The following is a 15,980-nucleotide window of genomic DNA, read 5'->3' on the forward strand; positions in this document are numbered from 1 at the left end:
AGTGGTTAATGTTTCAAACATCTTATGAGATGAACTTTATTTGGAGCAGAGTTTAAATTGCTATCAGTTTAAAACTGCTTCTGGTATTATGGAGGATGGGTACTGCAGAAAGAAGTGAGGAAGGAATTGCACTGCTCAGCAGAACAGTGGCTGTTGAATAGCTGATGCTGAATACCTTTTTCCATGTTTAAAATAATTCATATAATGAATACAGAATGACAGCTAGATTTAGTAAACTGTACTGCGCTTGTCCAGTATACCATTTTTTCCTAAAACTGGCACAGTCCTAATCTAGCCTTCAGTATGTTCATGGCAGATTTTTATGGTACTTTATAGTTGGTGGTCACTTAAACACACCTGGTCTGTAAACCCCAAGTTGGAACCTTTGACTAATGTTAAGTTCAGTGCATTAAATGCCACAGTCAAAATTGTTATATGAATTTGTTAACTTTAAGTGTGCATTGCTTTGAGCGTTTTGACTGTAGTTACCGTTTTGTCTCTTGAGATACTGTCAGGTGGGGTAGGAAGGTAGAGATTCACTGCCTGGAATGGAGCAGTCACAATTTGAACAGTGCTCTTTACTATGTTAAAGTAATCACTTAACAAACAAAACCAGCAATTTTATTTCTACTTTGAGAATGTAGAAGCCATTCTGTGAGGACAAATTTGACAATGTTGTTCAAAATGAAGTGTTTCTGAATTCACAGAACAGTTTGGTGCCATCATCAACCAGTGTTGGGACGAACGTGTTGCTGTTAGACCAGCTCCTGTTTATAAATCTGCTCTTCCATGCTGACACAACCAAGAAAACAAGAGTTTTTGATGAAGTAGGTAAGTCTTCCCTTCCAAGACTGTTACCCGTTGTTCCTAAGTTGCTTGATTTAAGACTGAAGCTGTACTCTTTAGGACAAATACTCTACAACTTAAGAAGTAGGTAGTTGATATGAATGTTGTATTTGAGAGGAAGTTACCCTGACAGCTACCTTATTTACTGGTTTCATGAGTTATGTTCCATTCAAAAGACACCAAAGAAAGGGAGCAGGCTGCAGATAAAACAGAACTAAGGGAGTAAGAAAAACTTTTAATTCAACATGGACCTAACTTGAAGAGGATCAAACACCCACTTCTTGGTTATCAGTAATGGTAGCCAAAATCTAGTTTGTAGATGATTTGCAACATTTAATGTAACTAAAGAAATGTAAGCAGTAAACTAAAGACATGTTAGTAAGATTGAATATTGAGGGAAGTAGTGAGAAATGCTTTCACTAATAAAGCAAGAAAAATATTTTTGCAAGAGATGTCAGTTTAGATCTAAACTACATGAAAGTAAACAATTGCTCAAAGAATATACAGGACTTATGAGAAACAAGATGAAAATGAGGAAAAATTGAGGAGCTCTTATTAAGACAGATGCAATGCTACAGAATGCATTTATATTCTTGTTAGGTGAACTCAGTGGTTCCCCACTTTTATGCCCCAATCAACAATTTACTACAACATACACAGCTGTGGGATAAAACTTTATTTAAAAAAAATCAAATTTCACTTGACACAAATGTCTCAGTTTTGAGGTAAGAGAATGTACTAGCTTCAGAAAACAACTTTCAGGATTTCATAGGCAGTTAACGCTCTTAGAGTCTTGCAAGGCTCCAATAGCTAGAGGTGAAAAACTGTAAAGGATGTGCCAAGTCTTCTATCTAGCTGAATGCTGCTGTGAAAGAATGGAGCTTAACCCTTTTTTTAATCCAAGCTTATGTTGGTTCTTTATATACCTTGTTTTCTTACTCAGGTCTTGCCCTGAGATTCTTCACCCCTCCCAGGTTTGAGATATGCTTCTCCTAAGAGGTGGTTGTACAGTACCTAATTTGTGATCTGGGCAGCTAGTCTTATGTTTAGTTAGAAATACAAAATTGGCAAGCTGGCCCTGTTCAAGATGCAACTTAAAAATTTATGTCAGAAGAACTATTTAGTCTATTGCCATCCTCAGCTCTCAAGGGGAACAGTAGGGGCCTCCTGGGTAGCCCTTCACAGTCATCTTAAGCTGCTTTCTGTGTATATGCCGAACAAACTGACGAGGCATTACCATCTCTGGAAGTACCTGAATTCAAGACTTTAAGTTTCATGATCTATTATGCTGGTAAATATCCTGCAGAATCAAGTTTGACTAGGCCCTCCAAAAGCAGGTGAAGAGGTACCTGAGCTGCTTATTCCTCAGAAATGTAGATATTCACTATTTTAATTTCCATACAGTAAAAGTACTGAGTTACAACTAGTACCTGACACCTGAAGTCTTACTAATAAAACTACCCGCACTACTAATTGGAGCAAGATTCAAGTTGGCTGCTGGCTGGAGTGCCAGCCTGATCCCCTAAACACAACTGACAGTTTGATCATCTACTTGACTTTCACAGCTATAACATAAGAACTGTATTCAAGATGTGACAGCTGGGATACAGCACAATTTTGACAACACTCGTCACAATAATTCAAAGGAATTTGAAGTATAGGATATGGTAAAAGTGAAATAGTTACACTTGATTAACTGAGAATGCTGCAGCTATTTCCTTGCTAGCACAGAAGAATAATAAACCTGTGGGTGTCCAGTCTTTCCTCCTTCCTTCATGTTTTATAATACATTCTAATTAATTCTATATGTTTTTTCAATTCCTCTGAAACTTCTCAATTTTTTTTCTTGTAAATGGTAAAAATATTAGCTATCATTATCTTCTGGAATTCATGTACCCCTACTACCAATGCTTGGGGCAAAATGCAGGCAGGACAACTCATTTTTGTACTGACAATTTGAATGGGGAGTATTAATACACTGTAATGAAACTTATGCTAGCGTAAAGGGATAATATAGTATGTTGAAAGTGGTGAAAAAGGGCAGGGTGATTGTCTAGGTTTTATAAAAAGAACTTGCCCCTCTAACATGTTGAAATGTATATTTTTAATTGAACTTAATGCAATGAAAACCTTTTTTAAGGGCCTCAATGAGCATTACTTTAAAGAATACTTTAAATGCAGTTTCATCTTTTGACCAGGAATAGTCCATGTGACAAGCTCATTATAAATCTTATTCCCCTCTTAAGGGGAATACTGGTAACTTTATGTAGATTTTAAATTACTGCCTAGTACTTTTTTATCCCATCCTACTACAGTGAGAAGAGAGCTAAACTAGCACCACACTGTACTCTGCTTTGACTGCCACAGGTTAAATCTACCAGCAGTGTCTGCCTTAGGCCCTTCTCTGTTACCTCCTAACTTGCACCTCCAGCTGCAGTCCCAGCTTGCTCAGACAGCACGCCACTGTGTGTGGCCTCAGCTGGCTGCAGTGGCTGCACCAGCAGCAAGGGAGGCCTTGTACTCCCCTGTAATAGTATGAGTGAACAGCTGGGATTTCTAGGAGTCCTGTACAGCAGAAAACCACCTCAAGGTCACTATTGCTGGGACAGCAGAAAGTTGCCTCTGCATCTTAACACGGCTCTGTGAGGAATCATGGCTGCCCTCCGCATGTCATACTTCAGCATGACACCGCCCAGACATCAGCTACAAAGTAAAATATAACTAGGAAAGACATTCAGACCAGAGAAGGATAACTGTCCAGCTGTGGGCATTGGTCTAATGTGAGACAAGTGTCAGCATTAAGTTGAGGATGTAAGCACCACCCTGCAACTACTCTAGAAAATCTATTCTAAGATACAGGGAACAGTTCAAGAAATACATGGAAGTAAGGCACTTAGATAAAACCAAGTCATTTAACAGACTGGGTACATATCTGAACAAACACCATGGCTCAGACATCCTTGTTTTGGGGGAAATGAACAGTACCGTGCATGGAAGAAACTGTGGTTGCATGCAGAACCCACTATCCGTTCATATTATTAAGGCAGCATTGTGTACAAGGAAGCATAGCAAGGCATCACTGCTCTAAATACTTTGCTCTTTTTATGAGTGGTATAAATAAAGCTTTGGTCCATTACCTCCAACCCCCTAACGTTTATAGGCTTATTTCACAGAACAGCAGCATTAAGCAAAGTTAATTTCATACAATAAGCGTACCCTGAGACTAGAGTACAACAAAATACTGACAAAACTCAAGTCTGGAGGAAAAAAAAAAAAAAAAAAAGGGTAAAGTCTTCTGGACTTGCTTAAATTAATGTCTACACCAATGCCTGTTTCGCTTTTTCCAGAGTAAAAAACCCAATGTTTCACAACTTTTTTTTGAAATGAATCCAGTAGGAAGTACAATATAGCGGAGTTCAAGTAGTACAAAGATTGTTGGTATCAAACAGCTGGAAATCCAGCTTTTGACATTACAGAGTATAGCAAGAACAAGAATCCCTTCACTCACATGAGCTGCTAAAACACCAGAACTTTCCAGCCTGGGTATGAAAACGAACATCCAAAATACAAAGAGACACAGCACTGATCCAGTACCCAGTCAAAGACCACTTCCCTGTTGTTAGAGCTAATGGTTACTCTAAGCTTGAAGTTTCCTCCCTCATTGCTGGAAGGTCCTAACTGCACAACTTCCATGTCAAATGTCACAGTTGATCCAGAAGTAACAGCAGGCAGTTGGTTTGTCATCTCTTTTCCGTTTACAAACACTGCCCCTGAAACAGTCAAGGTATCAAACATTATTTTTCATTTTCTATACATACCAACATGCAAGGCTGCCTGTGTTTGGCAGGCAAGTAGAAACGAAAGGCAATCCTGTCACATTGCTTTTTGTCACATCAAACAGGTTGCAGTAACTGCATGCAGGAGATCCATGATCTCACCAAAGATGGTAACTGCATGAGCAGCGTACACACAACGTGGGTGAAGTTGTTTGTGTATTATCCAGGGATAAAAAGGACTAGGGACTGCAGTATTTGGGGAAAAAAAAAACACATTCTTCAGTTATGTGATTGACTCACCATTTGTGCTAATACACACAGCCTTGTCCCGCTGCAAAGAATCGTAGCCATTCTGCTGCTCCACACACACTCCCAGGCTGTCTCGTCTGTCTGGCTGTCCCACGGTTTCAATTCTACCAAGCAAAAAGTCAGGTCAAACCCTGAAGCTTTACACAAAAGCATACAATGAAATTCCCAGTAACACCCTGTCATGTAAGACTTCTGCACTGTGCTCCAGGGCTTTCACCAAATTCATTGGGCTCTTGCAGCTGAGTAAGAGTGCTTCTGTATCTGGGTGTTTTCTCATGTACTGCCTTTTCTGAAAGGTGCTAAACCATGGTTTTGGGAGAGCCTGAGTGACTCAGGAAACTCAACTGGTCTTTTCTAGGAAGTAAAGCGATGGTTATTTTCTGTACAGTTTAAGAGAGGGAGAAGCACTGATCCTCAGTTGTTGTCAAACAACAGGAAACCCCAAGCAGAAGCTTTTAAGAACTGAAAATTAAACTGGGCAGTAGGCTGGCACACAATGAGTTAACTCTGTCAAGACAAACAGGGAAGATAAAATTGGAACCATGTTTTACTGCTGCACTCTGTTAGGTTTTTCAGTCTCCTGGGAATATCACTAAGATAGCAAGAGCCTTGTGCTGTAAAGCAAAACAAAATTAAAAGTTAAAATATCCAAGAATCTTTTAATTTGGAAATGATCCACAATGCTTTCCCAAAACAACTTCAAATGAGAAATTGAATTAATTTTGGTACCCTAATCTAGATTTTAAACTTTGAGTTACTGGTAAAGTTTTATAAACAGCTATATTATAAACAGCAAAGCCTTTGTGCACAAGGTAATGTTAATTCATTCCATCCCTAGTTAAAGGAGCTTTTCTTGAGATTTCTGTCAGTACAAACACTTACTTCCAACCCACAAATGACAAAAAAAAAAAAAGAAAAAAGGCGTAGTTATAGACCCATTAAAAAGTAAGAATTCTATCCTATCAATCTGCACCCACACTTACTCATTTTTGTACACCCTTTTCTGCAGAGCACTGTGAAAGTAACCTGGACCAGCAGCACCAGAAAGAAAAAACGATGACACAAGCAGCAGGACAGCAATACTGTGAGGTAGGAGCAATGGTACCCCCAGACTGGGATCATTTACACAGCAGCCAGTCTAGGACCAACTGAACTGTTTAGGTTCAGCTCTCTCAGTGAATCCAGGCTGAGGCCATGTTTCGCATCATGCACTTCTGTATTGATCACATCCAGGCTTTCCAGCATCACTACATCACCATCCTTAACCCCTAGAGAGCCAATACCAAACCTTCCTTACACCATAAAGAGGAAGCACAACACGATTGCCCAAGACAAGGGCCAACCACACAGTTCTCCCATGGCCTTCCCTCCCTAGCATGGAAAAGAAGGCCAGGATATGGCATAGATCACCATTCCTCTCCTTACCTGGTTTTGTTTTTACAGTGATAAATAAATAGCCAGCTCAAGAACAGTACAGAGCATCACTACACAGCCTCCTAAGCTTTGCTTTACTGGACCGATCTTTCCTACAACATTAACAAAGTTTTCCAGCCTTTATGATCTTTAAGGACTTAAAATTTGTTTACATGGTAGGAACAATGCTCAGTGGAACACCATTCAAATCCCCTTCACTGCTTCCAGTGCTGCAGAGCAAATGACTTTGCCCCAGTCACTGCATATACGCATTGAAACAGTTCAACCACCACCAGTTTCCATTTGTCTCAGAGCACAGAGAAGTAAATCTATGGGTGATCACACACACTTCCTTTTAATAGCTTTAAGGAGAGTTGTGGTGGGCTCCTGGCACCCCAATCTTCACACTGCCTCTGCTGGATGTCCTCAAATCAGCACCCTGCCCAGACTGGCTGTGGCTCCCTACTGCAAGCGGAAACTTCAGAGACAGCTGCAGAGCTGGTCCCTGGGGAGAAACGTCACCTTCCCGAGGGCAGCTCCCTGAAGGCTGCAGAGAAACAGGATGAGTCTTGACTTAAAGCAACGCTCTTTTCCTCCAACTAGTCCAAATGCCTTACCTCAGAGGATAACTAAAGCAGTCTATCTTTTAAAAACAGATACAAAGCACTGCATTTATTACAGCTTCACTTTTCACTGATGAGATATTCCTGTGTCCTGAATGCACTGGAAGAATACAAAGCTGCTTCACAAACATCTGTAACGTGAACCTCGCTTACTTGGTTTGCTCTGCAACCCACTTATCCCCTTGTGAATATAGTTTTGTTTCAACAGATGGAGAAACCAAGCACCAAATATTACATCTCACAGCTTAGCAAAATCTTACACACTCTGAAACAGGAAGCTACTCTCCAGCCTTGGAAAAGGAACACAACCGATTTGTCAGGTTGTCTTCAATCGTAACATTCATGTCATTACAATTCTCAAGGACACGTGCTTGTTGCTGCTCTGCCATCCTGAAACAATCTCATCTTGGAGAGAAGTCCACAACACTAAACTGTAAAGATTTTCATGTGTTACCAATAGAGAAAGATAAAAGGATGTTGGTCTGAAACAGAACCAAGGAAAACCTCAAAGTTCTGCCTTTAATTTCACAGGCACTTCTGAGCCAAAAGATGTTACATCTACCAACAGATTTCAAATGAAAGCTTCGGGTCTTTTTATCCTGTCCCAGACAGGACAACTGAATACATCCTCATGCTACAACCATCTCAAGTTAAGATAATTTATCAGGAAGGGAGAAATGACACACCGTGTTACAAAAAGTATCATGAACAACGCCCTTAAATTATCTTTGGGGGTTGCCTACTGTACAGCAAGTAGTTTTATTTAACCAAGAGAAAGATGAAATAAAGCTTCAGAGTCTCTGAGGTCTGTAACTACAGCTGACAAACCCATAAGGAAGTTCCTCACACCCAGTTAAACAGTGTTATCTCGGGAAAATGACTACAGGCAGCAGAGCTGCCAAAGTTTTTAATTACATTCTGTATCAAATGTAAAGCTTGAATTTCACAAGATATCTTTTCCAATCAAGACCTTCTAATGCCAGGAGTCTGCTGAGCAATAATTATCTCAGAGGTTAAAGACAGTGGTGCCAGACTGTCAACGTTATCTGTCTTGAAAAAACATGCATTTTCCCATCCAATGTCATCAAAATGTGGATAGTCTGGGAAGAAAAGAACCCACTGGCTAAAGAACCCACTGGCTAAAAAGACTCAATGGAAAGTCTCCACTGACTTCTAGCAAGCCAGTAAGAGATGCTACAAAACAACAGAAAACTCCGTGTTCCACAGATTTGCTCACCATGGGCTATATTTCACTTTCCCTCAGGAGTTCACTCTAGTCTGTGCTAGATAGGTGCAGGTCCTACAAAAACATCAGGTGTTCTCCTAGAGTTGGGAAGCAGAAGTAATGAAAAAGATGTTCAGACTTCACACAGACATGATATCTTAATTTGGTCTGAGCTAATACAGAATTCAAACACGTATCATGACTCAGGTTTACATACAATTACGATAAAACAGACAAGAGAAGGAATTTCAGTTCACAGTAGGTGCACCGGACAAAAGCTATCAAGAAAGTACTTGCCTGAATGTTAACGTTTGCCCACAGAAATAAGTAGGAGCTTTGGAGTAGAGCACACCACATGACTGAGAATCATTTCGAAGTGCTATGTTTCTTCGACTGCTCAGGCTGTAACCCTCCAAACCAGTTGTCCATTCTTCAAAGAAAAAAGAAATAGAAGCATGGACTTCAATTAGACTAGTTACAGTCCGTGCAAAATACTGTCAGTTGCAATGTCCACTCAGTTTACCTCATATGAAGCTTAAGCTAAGTAAAGAACGGGGGCTGTTTTTGCTTTCTTCTGATGGAGAGATTTCTTTTCCAAATCCGTTATAATCACAGAATATATTTTCCAGCTCACAGGGTTTGCCAGAAGTTTACTCTGTGCTGCAATCCCTGTGAAGTCATCTTGCAGGCAAAAGAAAACCTGTGACCCACTGCATTTACAAAACTGAAAGTGAAGATGAAATTGAGGTTTTCTCTCAATACAAGATAACTTGGTCATCAAAGAATTTTTAGGAAGGGAGGAGACAAGGGGAAAAAGATCTTGACTTCTGGCCTGCAAGCACTGTCTCAGAGATGGTTTCCAAGGCTAAGCACTAAGCTGCCTGCTGGAACAGCTCACTGCCTCTCGCACTACCAAGCTGAAATCCAAATTCAGCAAAGAGTAACTTCTAGTATGAAGGAACAGATAGCTCATCATATATCACACCTGTATCATAGGTAAGGAAACCCCACCACTGCACAAAAAGCAGCTCCATTCAACTATGGACCTTCAGGAGCACTATGCTGATGACAGAATTAAGATGAAGACGAACAGCAAGGAAACAGTACCATGGGGCACTAGCGTGGTGCGGCCGATCTGAGGAACACTCCATGGACTCCACTCTTGCCGTCCATCTCCTCGGGCACAGACTCTGAACTGGTAATCGACATTAGGATCAATGTGCAGTACTATGAACTCTGTCTCTGAGCCAACATACACATCTTCAAAGTGACTGGCAGTGCTCTTACGATATTGCAGTCTGTAATCTTGTGGTACAAAGTCATCGTCCACCTAGAGAAACACGTATTACATTAATATGTAATTAATGTGTGACCCTGCCCTTTTTTTGCCTTCCACCTCTGAAGCAGCACACATTAGGGTCGTATTGCAGACTGTCAGCAGAGGCAATTCAGGGTAACAAGGTATTAAAGAGCAGAAAGCACGCCTTATAGAAAATAAAATCAGTCTCCAAAACAACTAATAAAAAAAAAAAATTGATCACAGCTTAGAAGTAGCTACAGAAGGAACAACGCAGAGCTTATCAGCTTATCAGTCTAGCAGAGACATAACAAGATCCTTAAGCAAAAGCTGAAGACAAATTTGGAGACAAAATTCAGTGCCAACTTTTAACAGCAAGAAGAGTTCACAGTTATCCTTCATAATCCGTTCCAGGGAAAAACTTCCAATTCTTTGATATCTCTAAGTCAAAGGAGTGTTTCCCCCCCCCCCCCCAAAAAGCTCTACTATCACTCAAACGACCAAATTCAGGAACTCTTTATAACACAGAAAAATGAGACTACATGTTACAATCGTGCCTATGCTTTCACACTCTGAATCCACATCCTTTACAAGGTAAGGTGACGAATGCCTGGCTGTTGCTAGAAAAACAAAAATTTGTTTCGTGCTGCCAAGGAACATAGAGCTGTCCAACAATGACTAAACCACATCAGAACATAGCAATGGTTTACTCAAAAATAGTTCTTGTATATCAAAGAGAGACTCCTTGAGTAGCTAATGCCAATATTAAAATATCTTCTCTTTCTATCCACTCCATTTCCCTAAGAACACAAATGTGTTTAGGTGTAAAAGCCTAACAGAACAGGTTCAGCCTCCTCTGGATGATAATCCTGGGTCTGCTAAAGCATCTTCAAACCGAACCAAAGCACCACCCCAGCAAGGTTCAGTCTCAACAACAGCATTTAGCCATTGCTGCCACACAAAAGCAGCACGTGGTTCCACAGCATGAATGGCTTTGTGTGAATCACATCTGTCAGAAACACACCAGGGATCTTTGGTCGTGTTTGTACAACAGCAGCACAGGTGGATTACTCTCTGCTATTTGTTTAGTGGGAAGAGTACGTGGAGGAGGCAGTGCCTGCTTGTCCAGCATCTGGCACTTGTTTAAGCGTGGGAAGGAGGGGCAGCAGTGTTTCCAGCTGTTCCTCCCGACTTTTCCACAGACAGGGAAGGAGACTGCACGGCAGAGGTGCACTCATGCACTGGCCCTTTCTGCCCGCACATGGAGGCAGGGCACGCAGCAAGAGTCTGAGGCAGAAGTGTCACCATCAGGCAGACACAAGCCTCAGCACCATCCACAACGTCACCAGATTACCTTGCCTTTAAACGAGGCAATTATCATAAAAATATTTTCTGAAGTTTTTAACTACACGCTGGAGTGCACTATTCCCTGAAGGCAGCAGAGAATCCAGAATGAAAGGAGATTTTTCAATTTATTTCAAGAAAGCAAAAGCCTGAATGATTTTCAGCCAGGATATTTTACCTACCTTACACCATCGGACTAAAATACCTCCAGGCTTCTCAACAAATTCCTCTAACTGTACAGGTGGGCGAGATGCTACAGTTCCATGTCTGAATATTTCATTTTTCAGTATGGTAAGAAGGCAGTCATCCAGCTGGGCAGATAAACAAGGCACATCAACCAAGGAGGGCACTTCTGGTAAGCTGAGAAAGGAAGAGTTTGCTGTAATGAAAGGGGCCAGCCTCTACAAATTCATGTTTTGCCCATACACTTGAATCTGTACAAACTTAGCAAAGAGAGAACAGCTGCAGAAATTGGCACGTGCATTTCGAACTTAAAAGGCTCAGAAAACACCCAGCATTTCAGCCCTAACCAAACTGTCTGTTTCTCAGTAAATACTCTGTAACACAGGCTGTTCCACAGGGAGGGGTTTCACCATTGACAAATAAACAGCCGGTATTTCTACAGAACATATGCAGGTTGAAAACTACTCCATTCTGTGGCTGCCAAACCCAAAAAAGCCTATGAAATAAACAGGAGAGAAACAGCTCAGATAAATCTCTTAAAGGAATGGAAGACAGGACTTGTGTTTCAAAGCAGAAAAAATCCCCATGGAGGAGCAGCACATGTGCCACTGCCTCCAACCACCTCAGTGTGACAGTATCTTACCTATCTAGCTGAATATGTAAAGCTTTTTTTGTAAAGTTGCAAAGTTTTTCATTCTGTTGTCCCACATCTCCATGGACTGCACTCTCTCCTGGAATCAAATGGTAGAAATATTACTAATGAGAAAATGTCCAAGTAAGGCATTCTTTGCTTCAAAGAATAACCAGTTCTGACACGAACAGCCAATTAAACATGAAGCTTTCTCAGCACCTTTGCTCGACTCTAAGCTAGAAAATAAAATTACAGTTAACAACATAAAGCCTATCTAGCAACTTCTGAAGCTCTCAAACTTCCCGTAGACACATCCATAGCACGTAATAATTTGCCTCAGGTCTCAAGCAGCAGCAGAACTGGGGTTGGATGCCAGAAATCCCTTTCTCCATCTGCTTTAAAGTAAGAAAAAAGTAAAGCACCTTCACTGAGCAGAAAATCAAAAAGCAGTAGCTTAAAAGTGAAAAATAATTTCACCCATTGCTCTGTTTGCTACAATGTAAGTGGTCAGTATTGTCATAATGAATGAAGTAATCCATGAATTAAAGTCTGGAGATAAACAGAAGTCTTCTCATAAGCTTTCCATATAAAGTCGTGTCCTGCACTTCAGCTTACAGGGATGTATGCTCCATCTATCTGATTTATGGTAATTCACAACATAAGCAAGCTCAGTTCTTTTCCAAATGGAGAATTACAAACATTACAAATCTCTAATGAAAAGCATACGTCATAATTGGCAGCAAGAGATTTAATAAGCATGGAGGCTTAACTCCTCTCTGACTCATGCAATCTCAGCTCACTTTATCGACACGACTGAGCAGTGCCTGTGTGTGTGTGCAGAGACAACAGCGACCCGTGGGATGGGAGACGCGCAGCTAGTCAGATCCTCAGGAGATCTGACAAACCTGTAGAAAGCAGAGGCGATCTTTGTCACCACCCCGTGATTCAGTAACTTGAGATGTAAAATAAAAACAAGGTGATTACCAGCTGTCCCAGAGCTGTGGTGCTGGAAATAAACCAATAAATTAATCCTTAAATATTGTCGCTATTCCTGTGAGCAGGAGGCGCAGCGGTACCAAACCAGCATGTTTTTTAAGCACTAAGCTCACTGCTGAGTGCAAGCTGGTACATTTCCTACCCAAGGGAGGCTGCTCAATACCCTTTAGTTCACAGAACTGAGATCATGTTGAAAGAAAGTTAAAGTTGAGACATGAGAACAATGCAAGGAAACTGCCAACATACTCATGGCTCAGACATGCTCCCAGTAGGTTCTCCAGTCTGGGGAAAACAGTCAAGAGTGACATTCCTTTCTGCCTAGGTATTTAGCATCAGTAGGATACAAACTTACAACAGAATATGTTAGTTCAGGTTGGAAGGAGTGTACAAGTAACTTTCTGCAAGTCCAGAATGATAGGACAAATGTTTGCTCACTCAGTCTGCACAGTATGTCACTTTGCAAGACAGATATATTCAAATTTTAAATGATTTTATTCCATGATGAGAGCTACTGGACCACAACAGACGAAGTTTATCCTTACAGAGGACAGACATTAAAGCTTATTCACACCTGAAATTCTACTGGACTCAGTTGCTAACTTAGTAAGACCAGAGACATTTTGCTATATGGTACCTGAGATGCATTTTATTTCAAAGTAGCTTGATAAACTCATTCTAGAGTGGTGGAGTGCAGGACACCCCTGCAGCAAGGCACATTTCTAAAAGCAGATACTCCCAGTCCTTAAGAGAAGGCTGCACTGACACACATACATCCTAGGATTGGAGTGAAATATTAAAGCACAAGGTAAAAATTGATCAGCTCCTCAGACTACCCAACTTTTAATCTCTTCTTAACACTTAATTTGAGAGGAGTCCAAAATGAGCCAAGCATGCCGATGCTAACAGGAACATTTGAGAAAAGACTTTGAAAAGAGACACACTGGAAGGCAGAACTAAGGCTGGGTACTGGGTCCTGCCTTACCTTCCTGGAGCAGATCATCAGCAGTGCTGACTCCGTGCTCTATTAGCTTCTGGCATTCGTCCAGCGGTTTGATGCTCTCTTGTTCTATAGCATCCACTTCCTGCAGCAATGACATCAGTCGCTCATCCAACAGCTTCTTTAGGGTCCCTTTTAAATCGTTAAAGTGTTGCTCGAGTACATCTCTGGTCAGCGTTGCGCTTTCTCTGATCTAAATTCAGGTGACAGGAAAGGAGGACTCAGGATAAAGGCAAAGACCAGGCACGTCTTTTATTGTTCTGAAGCACCTCATCTGCACCTGTGTGTGAAGTCAGCTCTAAAAAAAAGGACACAGGCAGCTAACAAACAAGCTACTGTAGTCATTTAGCACACCTACAGGAGGGAAGGAGGCAAAGAAACTAGCACAGACCAGGGGAAGGGCGTATTAGCACAGCAAATCAAGGTAACTTCTGGGGCTTGAGCTGAATACAACTTGGGTTACTTGTACTTCACTCGAGGAATTCTTGCCAGAAAAGTCTGAATGCTTTGTAGGTCCTCCTGCCCTGCCAGCCCTCACAACCGTTGGGATTCCATTCAAACACCACTCTGCCATCACACACAAGCAATCCTTGGTGGAATGAGGAGACAGCAGACTTTCAGAAGTCTATATAAAACCCCTTTTCCAGACCACATCCCCTCATTAGATTTTTAAGATCTTACTAAAGCTGCTTTTTTTTCAATCCTTTCCAAACAACCACCTTTGAATTTGTCTGTGCTCAGGGTTACAGCATGGGGTGAACAGCAAATCTGATCGGATTCTGGAGGAGCCAGGCCACAGAAGATTCTACAAGTGTTCATAAAATATTGGCACTCACTGAATCTAAGGAAGAAAATGCGTTTGAAAACCCTTGAACTAACACTGCAAAACTCAGAGGCAAAAAAGTTGTTCATATGAAGATGTGTAAGTTACACACACGAGGAAATGCTGCAACATGCATGCTGCCTTACACGTAATTTCTAGATCTTTAGAACTACAGACAACCAACACAGGAAGTTCTCTGGTTAGGTAAAACAAATTTCCTCTTCAAGTAATATTCACGAACCTCTACAGCTGCCGCACAGCTCGGTTTCCCTTCTCTTGCTATTTCAATGCTTCAGAAAAAAGGAAGTGTTCGGCTTTGTGCAGGGGTGGGGTGGAGGAAGGCCGAGCAGCCACTTCTCTAAGCCCGCTACCTCCATTACGTGTGGATACAAATCAAACAAGGCTCGGGGCTTGGGACACACAAGGTCCTGAGCATGCAGCGAAACAAAGCTCTGGGAAATCTCGTCCCATCGGTCCGAAAGGAGAGGACACAGTGTAAGTGCCCTGAAGTGCTTTTCCTATCACCTGCACCCACTGGTCCCCAAGCAATGAAACTTCTGCTACCTGAGCCCCAGCGTAAGGCACTCAGCACTTGGGGACTGGGGGAACCCTTGTGTGGGTGTCGTGTGGCTGCTTCTCCGTGGGCAAACAGCGCGTGGTCATGGGCACGGAGAGCAAGAGCAGAAACAGACGCAGACAAGCGGCCACAGCAGCAAGGAAAACAGGTTCGGTGTCGGTATGCGTGGGGTTAGCAGGAGACACCCTGAGACTGCAGCGCCTGGGTTTGGGCAGGCACAGCCAGCCCGGCCACACGCAGCCCGTCCTGCTGAGGAGCTCCCGGCACTGCGGCGCTGAGAGGAGCTCACAGGGCACGGCTCCTGCCCCCCAGCCCCGGGCACCCCCGGCGGATTTCCAGCGGGTTTCCGCGTGCCGGGCCCGGCTCCAGAGCAGCGGGAACGCCCCGGTCCCGTCCCGTTACCCCTGGGCTCCCTCAGCGGGGCGCTGGCGGCAGGGCCCCGAGGTGCCGGTGGCTGTGCGGGAGCCGGGCCCCCGGGCGCTGCCCCCGCCCCGCCGGGCACCCCTGGGCCAAGGCGGGTCCCGCCCGCTCCGTGCCCCGGCCGGCCCCGGTACCGGCGGGCAGGGGCAGGGCCCGGCTCGGCAGCGCCCGGTCCGTCCCGGCGCGGCCCCTCCGCCCCCACGGCCCCGCACCTGCTGCCGCGCCTGCTGCAGCCCCCCCAGGCGGTGCCGCAGCTCCCGGCGGTAGCTCCGCGCCGCCTCGATGCTCTCCCGAGCCTCCTGCAGCAGGAGCCGCGCCTCGGCCTCGGCCTCCATCGGCGGCCGCGGCGGGCAGGGGGCGGGGCGGGGCCTGGCGGAGGGGCGGGGCTTGAAGAAAGGGGCGTGGGCTGAGGAAAGGGGCGTGGCCTCTCCCCAGGGCGCCGTGCCCCGAGGGGCGGGGCGCGGCGCGGCGCGCAGCCAATGGCCGCCGGGGAGCGAAGGGGGCGTGGCCGCGGCGCCGA

The 15,980-nt window shown here is 43.5% G+C and overlaps 1 protein-coding gene across 1 annotated transcript; it reads right to left on the reverse strand.

Moving 5' to 3' along the window:
- Window positions 1–1,507: 1,507 nt before the first annotated feature.
- CRLF3 (cytokine receptor like factor 3) lies at window positions 1,508–15,815 on the reverse strand. Its single transcript, XM_082774788.1, has 8 exons — window positions 15,673–15,815; window positions 13,626–13,833; window positions 11,660–11,747; window positions 11,016–11,193; window positions 9,300–9,522; window positions 8,490–8,622; window positions 4,923–5,035; window positions 1,508–4,616 (listed from the first exon to the last, which is right to left on the reverse strand). Exons 1-8 carry the CDS (start codon window positions 15,793–15,795, stop codon window positions 4,363–4,365), a joined length of 1,320 nt encoding a protein of 439 aa, XP_082630914.1. The 5' UTR covers window positions 15,796–15,815; the 3' UTR covers window positions 1,508–4,362.
- Between the last annotated feature and the right edge of the window lie 165 nt (window positions 15,816–15,980).

This window comes from Aythya marila, assembly GCF_965140915.1.
Source record: "Aythya marila genome assembly, chromosome: 18".
Taxonomy (NCBI): Eukaryota; Metazoa; Chordata; class Aves; order Anseriformes; family Anatidae; genus Aythya; species Aythya marila.

Bases quoted from the DNA above. Each gene is read 5' to 3' on its own strand.
- CRLF3 (XM_082774788.1), bottom strand. From the start codon at position 15,795: ATGGAGGCCGAGGCCGAGGCGCGGCTCCTGCTGCAGGAGGCTCGGGAG. The intron at 11,194-11,659 runs GTAAGATACTGT...TTCCTTTCTCAG, and splicing joins TTACATATTCAGCTAGATAG to CTTACCAGAAGTGCCCTCCT. The intron at 9,523-11,015 runs GTAGGTAAAATA...GTGTTTCTCTAG, and splicing joins TTTTAGTCCGATGGTGTAAG to GTGGACGATGACTTTGTACC.